Genomic DNA, 11,265 nt, shown 5'->3' on the forward strand with positions numbered 1-11,265 from the left:
TCTCGCATCCGAATAGGGCATACTAGATTAAATTACTCTCTGTTTAATATAGGAAAACATGAAACAGGTCAATGTATTTTTTGTAATCAGGCAGAAACAATAGAGCACGTTTTAATAAAATGTAAAAAATATGAAAAAGAAAGGTTAAAACTCATTAAGGAAGTAAGAAACATGGGTGTTGAATCATTTAATTTGTCAAACCTCTTGAAAGAGCATGCAGAACAAGGTAAAATATATGGTGCTATTGTTAAATACATTAAAGGAATAGGATTAATCAGGAGAATTTAGGAATGTGTGTGTTTTTTTTTTTTAATTTTTTTTTATATTAAATATAGATAAATATAAATATGTATTTATTAGTGCTCCACACTCCAGTCCAGTTGGTGGCGGTAAATGCACCAGAAGTTGGTTTGCCATCCGCCATAAAACGTTATTAGAAGAATAAGAAGGGAAGGGCGGGGGCAGCATCGCTCTCATCCGGTGGAAGCGAAGTTCCTCTCCGCAGAGTCAAGAACATGGCTGCGCTCCGTGTGGTCGTGTTCTCCGGCACCGGGAGAACCCTCCTCAACACATCCACATCCATTCATACTCCACGGGTAGGGACACATGTTGTATTATCAGCTTTATTTTCACATTCTGGAGTGTGGAGGATGCAAATATACGCCTTTTTTCTTTGGCATATCCCGGCGTCTCTCACAGTGAATTACCTACAGCAAGGTCACAGCAGTTGTGGCTCTTATTACATTCGCATCATGATATGTGTGCTTTTATATTACTCTCATAACACATTAGCTATCTAATAAGGTGTATTATTTGTAATTCAAATTTATGTTTGGATTAAAAAGCTTTTGAGATTCCTTGAGTTTATCCTGGGAGACATCATTGGTCTTTGACATCCAAGGCTTATTATATTTTAATCCTTATAACAGAACATGTCAGCTATTTCTGTTTGTTTGGCATATGATGCTTTTTCATAATTCTTTAGGTTGTATTATTAGCATAATTTAAGTCAAATGTTGAATTGAAAAGTGAATATGTCATAATGTCAGTACTTGTTTTAATGACAGCAACGTTTGAGCTGGCATGAACTTCAGGTTTCTGTCAAACCTGATGATGGCATCTAGCATGATTTTTTGTTATCTCTGTATTTTACACAAAGAATTTAACTTGGTTAAATTCACAAATTCGCTTGTTATGATTAATAGTGATCATTTTACATATTGACGGTTATTGTGTTAAATTGTTCAGAATCCTTAAACTTCATTTACAGGTTTAAATTTAGATTTTTAATGTGGTCCCAAACCTTTGGACTCCACCGTATTTGTAATGGAAATTAATAGAGATTAATGTATTTGTTAGGTCTTTTAATGGGCATTTAAGGTAAGACTGTTCTTTTTTGGATATGACTGCTTTTACCTTGGAGTGCCATATAAATAACTTGGTATATGATTATGGCAGTTGTTCAGTTGCTCATCTAATTGCAATATAATAATTTGTCCCTTCCTATATTTCATTTGTGACTTGCGTCTGTGCATGTTAAGATGATGCTCATCATGTTTGTGCAATAATCAGCTGCATTTATGCAGAGTTATCCATCAGTTTACTAACTGAAATGTAATCCTAAGTAACAATGTTTTTTTTGTTTTGTTGTGTTTTGTAGGCCAACATGTCATTCGCTAGCCTGCCGAAGAGGAAGAAGATAGCCCTGACCACGATTGGAGTGCTGACGACAGGAGCAGCAGGTCTGGCTCTAATGCTGCAGCAGTCAGTCAAGGCCACTGATTTGGAGCTGCACCCACCGTCATACCCCTGGAGCCACAACGGCTTGCTGTCCTCCCTCGACCATGCCAGGTACCACAGCCCACATCAGAGTACCGTCTTACTAGGGAGTACAAGATGGTCAAAGTGTCTGGTAATGTTGTAGTAACAGTACTTCAAAGGTGATGTGTGCCTTTTCTGCATGACGACTAGCGGCACCAATTGCAAAATAATTGACTTTTTAAAAAGGTTTTCAGATCAATTTACACATCTGCAATTTTACAGCCAAACATGAAGTCTCACCTCAAACTCGCACCATTGGGAACTGAAGTTGTGCTCAATGAGACAGCAAAATTTAAACTGGAGTCAGGAGAAAATATTTTAGCATTTTTTCCAGAAGTTTTATTTCTATGGCCTTAAAGGATAGCAGTCTTAAAGGGGTCATATGATGCGATTTCAATTTTTCCTTTCTCTTTGGAGTGTTACAAGCTCTTGGTGCATAAAGAAGATCTGTAAAGTTGCAACAACTAAAGTCTCAAATCCAAAGAGATATTCTTTATAAAAGTTAAGAGTCAGCCACACCTACCTAAAACGTGTTCTTTTTAGCAGCATCATATGACCCCTTTAATATCTTTGACACATGTATAAGGGTCCATAAGGACTTTGTGCTTTATGCAGATTGAAGTTGTGGATGGTCCTGATGACAGTGGAGAGATGTTCACCCGTCCTGGAAAACTCTCAGATTACTTCCCCAAACCCTATGCAAACCCTGAGGCCGCCCGTGCTGCTAACAACGGCGCTCTGCCCCCTGACCTCAGCTATATTATCAGTGCCAGGTAATGAATTAATTTTGATCAGGTGCTAAAGTCATTATTTTACACTTTAAAAAATTGTCACAAAAGCATCATTAAAGCCTCTTTTGTGGTTCTACTGCAAGCAATTTATAAGCACAATTTTTATTTATTTTTTTGAGTAGGATAGATTAATCTCAATATTATCATTCACACTTTTGTTTTTCTTCAGACATAACTCTTTTTCTTTCTCTTTCACTCAGGCATGGAGGGGAAGATTACTTGTTCTCTCTCCTGACCAGTTACTGTGATCCTCCAGCTGGTGTGTCTGTGAGGGAGGGCCTGTATTACAACCCTTATTTCCCTGGCCAGGCCATTGGTATGGCACCACCCATCTACAATGAGGTGCTCGAGTATGATGATGGTGAGTTTTAAAGTTTTCTATTATCATTAACCTTTTTTTGACACACATTCGTATTTCTACTAGGACTCTCAATAGATCAATCTCATTTTGTGATTAAACCAATTTCAATTAATTTCTTTATTTTTTTTTTCTAAATATTGTGCATTCATTTTGAATGTGTTTAGTTCATTTTGGTGGAAAGAAGGGAATAGAATAATAAGATTTGTCAGCCCACTGGTGGCATTCTCATTAATGGTGTATTTTACTCATGGGTTATATTTCATACTTTCTGAGCTTTGACTATAATTAAATTCTGCCATATAAAAACTAAATTACTTTTGTTTTGTTAATCATCCCACCTGATTTGATTTGCATATCAATTAGCCATTTAGAAAGTTAAGTGGCTGAATATAAATGAGAGCGTCTACTGGATTAAATGCATTTATGAGGTATTACAACTAATGGACATGAAGTAACATATTAAGTATTATATGTGTAGGTCAGAGTTTGTTAATAACTCGCTTCTCCTCCATAGGAACCCCTGCCACCATGAGCCAGGTTGCTAAAGATGTCTGTACTTTCCTGAGGTGGGCGGCCGAGCCAGAACATGACCAGCGTAAACGTATGGGACTGAAGGTTTGTATTTTCCTTTTTCCATCCCTACTAGTTAATTTTTTCAGATGTTGGTGGAAAATTAGATTTATGTAGTGCAATATTAAATGCCCATAACAGAAGAGCAAAACATGAATGAAGAGATGTTGCATCTCGACATGTGTCCTCATTAAAGCACCATCGCTAAAAAAAAAATAGTGCTTATTGTTTTTCTCTGATTCTCTCTGCAGATTTTAATGGGCGCCTCCATACTTGTTCCTCTGGTCTACTACCTTAAGAGGCACAGGTGGTCTGTGATGAAGAGTAGAAAGATCGCCTACAGGCCTCCCAAATAAAGCCAAACTGCTGCCGTCACCAGGCCTTGACACAACGTTAAAACCTGATTCATGATTGTCCGATCTTTTTCAGAATGCACAATGCTTCAAGATAAGGTTGCTATCATCAATAACCGCTGGACATCATTTCAGATAGGTGTCCTTGCTCCTATATGACTTGGGGAGTGGGACCTGAGACAACCTTTGTGATGTTTTACTGTAAAATAAATATTATCTCAATTAATTATTTGTGGTTGTTTGTAAGGTGTGTGCTCAGAGGCGAAAATCAAAAATACATTTGCAACCTTCTTGTGCTTTGTGAGATCTGTCCTTGCAGTAGGCTCTCTACACTTTGTTGTGTAAATATTTAATAAAAGCGGTATATCCTAATGACCTCTTATAACAAATCTGGTGGTTTGTGATGTGATTCTTTCAGTTTGATCATTGAGATTGATTTGTTTAGTTGATGTTTTTATCCAAAGCAACCTAAAAATGAAAGTATTATCAGATGTACTGCAATATTCAACATCCCAGATTTGGACCTTTATAAGTACAGATGCGGGTAGTTTAGACGTGTATAAAATGTTGTGAAATCAACTGCTTGTCGAAAAGCTGTTTTCTGGGATTTCCTGAAGGTTTTGATGCACCATAGACCATAATGCTAATGTAATTTAAATGTCTTTGTCTAGATTTTTAGATAAACATGCACAGGCATCACTTTGATCTTCATAACTGCAGGGCTAATCGGCTGTTTTAGACTGTAAGGCGGCTCTAATATTTATCCAGAGAGCACTGGGTAAATGTTTAGTCAGACCTCTCAAGATGATTGTAAATACCTGAACCGTTAAAACAACATGAGTGTAAAAAAGTTATGCTTGAATTTGAAGATGTGATATGGCAGAAACTGAAAGAAAGAAGGAGGTCCAAAACATAAAAGAAAAAAATCACAACTTATTAAAATATATCCAGATGGTTTCACTTTAAAGATTTAACAAAACAAATATGGCTTACCATGTAGTAAATAAAAGTTCCTAATAAATCCTAATTAATGTGTTTTTTTTTTAATCATTAGTATATGTTCATATAATATATTTAAGGGTCAGTCCATAAGTAACTTTGGGCAAATTAATAACATTACAACAACATTTTAAAAATCAGATTACACTTGCAAAATAAATGAATTAAACACAAAATGTATATTTGATATCAATATATATTTATGTAATTAAAGCTGTTGCATGGTTATATTTTGTGCAGATTTTACTACAAAATTTGAGTGTACTTTTTATCTGTGATTGCATGGGTTTGTAAAAGTCGAGTGGCTAATATAAAAATAATAAATTGTTGAAAAAAACAGCATATGCTGGTTAGGTATGTTTTGAAGCTGGGATGCTGGTTTGAGCTGGTTTAAGATGGTCCTTTGCTGGTTTAAGCTGGTCCTTTGCTGGTTTATGCTGGTTTAAGCTGGTCCTTTGCTGGTTTATGCTGGTTTATAGCTGGTTTAAGCTGGTCATGTGCTGGTCTTAAACTGGTCCGACCAGCTTAAGACCAGCACATGACCAGCTAAGGATCAGCATAAACCAGCAAAGGACCAGCTCAAACCAGCATCCCAGCTTCAAAACATACCTAACCAGCATATACTGTTTTTTTTCAACAGGGAGAGGTTCTAAAATCCACGTTAAGGTATAATACAAACATTTTATAAAAGTAATGTTTTTTTATAATGATAAGTAATTATAAAATAAAATAAAATAACAACGTTTTTAAACTCTACCACTAGAGGGTCAACACAGCAGAGACGCTCCAGCTACGCGGTGGAATCTGATTGGCTTAGAGGATTCCATCACTTCCTCGGTGTACCGGAAATGGGTCACTGGAAATCGAAGTGACGGCTAGCTTTACTGCTGCACGAGAGGGAGAATGGATGCGTTAAATAAACTTAAACAATTTGACGCTTATCCGAAAACTCTAGAGGACTTTAGGATCAAAACATGTGGAGGAGCCACGGGTGAGTGATACATATCCACCGAGAGCTGCAGAAGTGCTGAGCGCTATTCATACACAGGCTCGTGGGGAGAAAGCGGTGCTGAACAGGCTAATTAACATAAAGTCTTAAAATATGCACATATAATTACATATTGAAATGACACAAAAATTAACATAGTTTGAATGGAAATTGTCACTGGGGCGCATAAATCCAAAACTGTATGTGATAAGAGTCATGTTTAATGAGACTGACATGTAGCTCAGTCTTTTAAGAAGTTGTTTCTAATTCACATGTTCTTCGTTCACTTTGTAGTGACCATCATCAGTGGACTTATTATGCTGATTCTGTTCTTCTCTGAGCTGCAGTATTATCTAACTAAGGAGGTGGGTGAATGACTTCATACCACCTTGTTGTGCATAATATATATGTAACTCAATCTCATGAATCATCTGTGAGTCTGTAGTGACTGTGTATGTAGATTTTATAGTACTATTGTGCGTTTTTAGAGCTGTTCATAAAAGTTTGATGGAATATGTTTGAGTTCTGGCTTTGTTGTCATCTCTTAGGTCCATCCTGAACTATTTGTAGACACTTCCAGAGGAGACAAACTAAGAATCAACATTGATGTTATATTTCCACATATGCCTTGTGCCTGTAAGTAAACATTTTGTTCCGATTTATGTTTTGCATGATTTGTAGATAAAAGTTACTGTCATGTTGTTCATAATACACTATAAAACCATATAAGCAAATCAAGATAAAATAGGGCTTGATTAAGAAGTTGTAAAATGAAAGAAGGCACTATACTGTGTAATATGTTTGATTTTGAAGGACCTGAAAGTATCCGGAAGTATCCAGATCATATGTTGATCGCAGTGTGTCAAGCACATGTCCATGTCATAAATCACCCCAAAAACCTGATGCAATCATGCAAAAGCAAACTGACACTTTACCTAATTGAAGATGGTGTTATCATGATATTTACTCCAGCTGTTTGAAGTTATTTTCTCTGGCCGTGCGGGTTGTTGAGTTGTGATTTTGTTTTCTTAGATCTGAGCATTGATGCCATGGATGTAGCAGGGGAACAGCAGCTAGACGTGGAGCATAACTTGTTTAAACAGAGGCTCGACAAAGACGGCCAGCCAGTCACGGCAGAGGCCGAAAAACACGGTCAGTATCATCATAGTAAGTGATGTTCTTGTTTTCTGATATACCTAGGAAAAATGTACAGTACATCGTTACTGAAAGATGCCGATTAAGTGATTTCACATGAAACTTTAAATGTATTAATGTAATTTTCAAGCTATATTTAACTCTTTTCACACATACTTAAAATACATAATTAAAGGAATAGTTCATGCATAAATGAAAGTGTTTTTTTTTAAATATTTTTTTTTATACTTTTATGGTGCTTGGTTTGCGCCCTTTGTGAATTTTGTAAACAAAATAAATAATTAAATTCTAAAATTAAATCCAATATCTAAAATAAAATCTAAATAATGAAAACTGTAAACAAAAGTGGGATGTGCAATTACAAACAAAATATTAATATACAGATTTTTTTTGAATATATGCCTTGATTTGACTTGTCCTTTCTGTTTTCTGTGCAGATTTGGGGAAGGAGGAGGAAGGGGTTTTTGACCCCAGTAAGCTGGATCCTGACCGCTGCGAGAGCTGTTATGGAGCTGAGACAGACGATTTAAAGTGAGTTTCCTTTTTCTGATAAGGCACCACCACCACAAACAGAGCAGCAGAGGTTTTCTGATGGGAAAGTGCTGGTAGAACCGGTCTGTCTGCTGGCATGAAACCAGTTCTAAAAGTTATTGTAAAGATCCGGTAAATCGACAGAAGCTTACATAGTTAAAATTTCTCAAATTCATAACCACCTGGCTGAATGAAAGTGGAAGAGATTCATTAGAAGTTTAAAATTCCTCTGGATTCACACTTACTTTGTTGAAAGTAAGTGCCATTTAGGCAGCTGAATTTTCAGTCAACCAATAAAATGTACATTCACATTTGTATTGTAAACTCTAATGTTTCCTGCAAAAGAGGAGCTGAGACAGACGATTTAAAGTGAGTTTCCTTTTTCTGATAAGGCACCACCACCACAAACAGAGCAGCAGAGGTTTTCTGATGGGAAAGTGCTGGTAGAACCGGTCTGTCTGCTGGCATGAAACCAGTTCTAAAAGTTATTGTAAAGATCCGGTAAATCGACAGAAGCTTACATAGTTAAAATTTCTCAAATTCATAACCACCTGGCTGAATGAAAGTGGAAGAGATTCATTAGAAGTTTAAAATTCCTCTGGATTCACACTTACTTTGTTGAAAGTAAGTGCCATTTAGGCAGCTGAATTTTCAGTCAACCAATAAAATGTACATTCACATTTGTATTGTAAACTCTAATGTTTCCTGCAAAAGACCATCACAAGGAATGTATTTGAGACATTTTAATGCAAAGCGTAAATGGCCAATCCGTTATTGTCGTATTGTGTATATACAATCAGTATTTATTAACAATTTGAATTAGTTTTTAATTTTATAGTTTAATAATTATGTGCTTTTGTCATGTTATTTTTATATTTCTATTTAGCTTAATTTTTATTTAATTTAGTCGCCAAGGCAACATTTCCAAGTTTTTTTATTTATATTTCATATTATTTCAGCTTTATTTGAAGTAACAAAAATTGTTTTAGGTGACAGTAACAACACTGCTTTTGATCAGTGCCTGGTGTTAATAGCAGGTGTATATATAGGGCCAACTTAAGACATGATTTGAGACACTAACTGGTTGTTCTGCAGGTGTTGCAATACCTGTGATGATGTGCGGGAGGCGTACCGGCGGCGTGGCTGGGCGTTTAAGACCCCTGACACCATTGAGCAGTGTAAGAGAGAGGGCTTCAGCCAGAAGATGCAGGAACAGAAGAATGAAGGATGTCAAGTCTATGGCTTTCTGGAGGTCAATAAGGTAACATGCAGCCCCGTGATCTGATTTCTGAATCAATGTTTTTATTAGGTTCAAGTACATTCTATATATTAAAAAAAAAAAAATCACAAATCACATCTTTCTCCAGGTGGCAGGGAATTTCCATTTTGCCCCTGGAAAGAGCTTCCAGCAGTCTCATGTACATGGTAAAGACTCCGGTTTAGTTGTTAAGTATGAATCGAACACAAGTCAAAGCTCTTAGGTCTGATCCAGAGGCATGTTTATTAGTTTTAGCCCATTAACTTATCTATGACTTGACCTTTTGTATTCGGTTACAAATTTGGATTATTATTAATTGTATTATCAAATTGAAACAGCTTTTATATCAAGCCTATGTGCCAGTATGTGTCAGACCTGAACGTTTGATTTGTCTGCATGTAGCCAGATGCTTCATGTAGCCTCTCATTTCTTGGTATGCAAATGCATAGTGAGCCATTCAGTGCTGTACAAATGTCTTGAGATCCGCATTTGTATTTATGTAGAGAAACACACAATGCCTGTCTTGCATATTTGCTTTTTTCTGCCTGCTTTCTCAAAACTGTTCATCAGTCCGTGCACCTGAGAATCTGTAGTTTAAATCAGCTCAAAGTCTGTTTTATATTGACCAGTTGCTTTGTTTCTGAGCTGATGAACAGTTTTTTTTTTACCCTTTTGTTGTCGTTGTGTATGCAAGTGTGCCTTTAAAATCTTACGAATTCTTCTATACACTCATTACCTTGTGTCGACCACTGATGCTGTAAATCAAAGCTGTTTTTTTATTCATGAAATTATTTTTGGGAAGTCTGGGTTTTTAACATTGGGACAAAAAAGGTTTCTATGCTTTTCCACCAAGGCTCACAATCTTTCTAAGTAACAAGGTACAGAACTAACACCAGTTATGCTTGGTCGTGCATAAGCTATTTTTCCAGTGCATATACAGTACTCATGAATACACTTTTACAGACCTTGGATTCAAGTGCCAATCAATATTTCAATAGCCCTTCTTCAGGGAAAAAAAAGAGATTTTGCTCTAGTATTGGAATGAGCTTAAAGGGCCAGTCACAAATTCCTCTTTTGAAAACTTTCCAAAAACAAAACCCCATTTAGTGACTATTTTCTCTTCTTTCTGCAGTGCATGCTGTGGAAAGTAAGTTGATCTTTTATATTTTAATAAATCTTCATTGCAAGACAAGTTAGAATTTACCTTGTTACTATATCAGTAATTCTGCTTTTCTCTGCACATAATTTGAGATTTAGACTTTAACAAATAGTCAGTTTGTGATTTGACATTGCGGTGGCTTTAAAGTGTCAGTTAATTTGTCATGATTCTCATCAGCAAGTGCATCTGTGACCACTTAACATACTACGCTCTGCCTTGGTTTGAAATATGTGCAAATTTCTAGACTAATTAAATTCATTTAACTAAGATGCATTCACAAATTGTGTCTTTTAAAAACATTCATTCATTTTGTTGATCGATTCCTTTATTTTCAGTTCATGATCTGCAGAGCTTTGGACTAGACAACGTGAGTTGCTTCTCTTCATTTCAATAAGATTAATTTGCCATTGCTCACAAATATTAGGCCTAACAGAATTTGTTTGGTATGACCATAGATCAACATGACGCATTTCATCAAACATCTTTCATTCGGCAAAGACTACCCTGGAATTATCAATCCTTTAGATGGTACTAATGTAGCAGCACCTCAGGGTAAGTGTATGTCATCAACTTTAAAGCTGAGAACATCATTTCCAGAATTAAAGAGCCCTTCTTTATCTTCTCCGTGGTCATTTCATTGTCAGCCCTCCACAGACAGCAGAAAGGTCACTGCTAAAGGTCAATCCCACAGTTGTCCTAATCTAGCAACCATCAACAATTAGATCTTAGACTGAGCCCAAGATTTGATTCTTTTTAATCAGTCTTTATTGACACCTGTGTCCATGAATGTGGGTATGATAACAAATGGATGAATCTAGAAATGCTTCAAAGTTCTATAATTTTAGAAGTGGCATTAGTGTGATCTCAGCAGCGGATACCCATCCCAATGGACATGAAGGTTCCAAACGTGCCACCGCTTTGCATCATCATCTTCCCGACTCCGCCCATCAACTCTCGACCCCTCATGCCGATCCTGGATAAAACATAACCGTCTCGATTAAAAAAGTACCACTAAATATATAATTATAAATAATCCTAAAAATGACAGCTGTTGTTCATACCTGAGACAGGAGAACGTTCCGAACATGGCACCTGCAGCCATGCCCACGGTAAAACCCATCATGAAGCCCATCTTGACTCTGTCAAAGCAACTGGGCTGCGTCTGTCCATATGGTCCTACTGTCACCGGCATCTGGAAAGAGGATAATACTTTGTCTTAGCTTGTCTTTCGTTATTTTAGTAGCATGCAAATGTAAATATTTTACATTATTTATATATA

At 36.5% G+C, this 11,265-nt stretch overlaps 2 protein-coding genes and 1 pseudogene across 6 annotated transcripts in view; 2 read left to right on the forward strand and 1 right to left on the reverse strand.

Annotated features, from left to right (window-relative positions):
• The first annotated feature begins 449 nt into the window (after nucleotides 1-449).
• Nucleotides 450-4,285, forward strand: LOC107685812 (cytochrome c1, heme protein, mitochondrial-like; annotated as a pseudogene).
• A 1,403-nt stretch (nucleotides 4,286-5,688) lies between these two features.
• LOC107685813 (endoplasmic reticulum-Golgi intermediate compartment protein 3) overlaps nucleotides 5,689-11,265 on the forward strand; it is a 9,746-nt gene continuing 4,169 nt past the window's right edge. For 2 of the 5 annotated variants that reach the window (XR_001633988.1, XM_016482542.1), the window contains exons 1-10: nucleotides 5,689-5,886; nucleotides 6,178-6,248; nucleotides 6,432-6,519; nucleotides 6,916-7,050; nucleotides 7,476-7,569; nucleotides 8,665-8,830; nucleotides 8,937-8,994; nucleotides 9,960-9,974; nucleotides 10,322-10,353; nucleotides 10,442-10,538. Coding sequence is in view for 4 of the 5 variants with exons in the window: in XM_016482542.1 (XP_016338028.1) it covers nucleotides 5,799-5,886; nucleotides 6,178-6,248; nucleotides 6,432-6,519; nucleotides 6,916-7,050; nucleotides 7,476-7,569; nucleotides 8,665-8,830; nucleotides 8,937-8,994; nucleotides 9,960-9,974; nucleotides 10,322-10,353; nucleotides 10,442-10,538 (844 nt within the window). In the remaining variant the exon portion in view is untranslated. The remainder of the gene's footprint in view (nucleotides 5,887-6,177; nucleotides 6,249-6,431; nucleotides 6,520-6,915; nucleotides 7,051-7,475; nucleotides 7,570-8,664; nucleotides 8,831-8,936; nucleotides 8,995-9,959; nucleotides 9,975-10,321; nucleotides 10,354-10,441; nucleotides 10,539-11,265) is intronic. The other 3 variants (XM_016482543.1, XM_016482544.1, XM_016482545.1) reach the window with 3 other exon arrangements.
• LOC107685815 (reactive oxygen species modulator 1-like) overlaps nucleotides 10,737-11,265 on the reverse strand; it is a 1,049-nt gene continuing 520 nt past the window's right edge. Inside the window, exons 2-3 of the mRNA XM_016482546.1 lie at nucleotides 11,048-11,178; nucleotides 10,737-10,959 (exon numbers count right to left, since the gene is read on the reverse strand). Of these exons, the coding sequence (XP_016338032.1) occupies nucleotides 10,851-10,959; nucleotides 11,048-11,178 (240 nt within the window). The 3' untranslated portion in view covers nucleotides 10,737-10,850. The remainder of the gene's footprint in view (nucleotides 10,960-11,047; nucleotides 11,179-11,265) is intronic.

The sequence above is a fragment of the Sinocyclocheilus anshuiensis genome, unplaced genomic scaffold (assembly GCF_001515605.1).
Source record: "Sinocyclocheilus anshuiensis isolate Anshui unplaced genomic scaffold, SAMN03320099.WGS_v1.1 scaffold822, whole genome shotgun sequence".
Taxonomy (NCBI): domain Eukaryota; kingdom Metazoa; phylum Chordata; class Actinopteri; order Cypriniformes; family Cyprinidae; genus Sinocyclocheilus; species Sinocyclocheilus anshuiensis.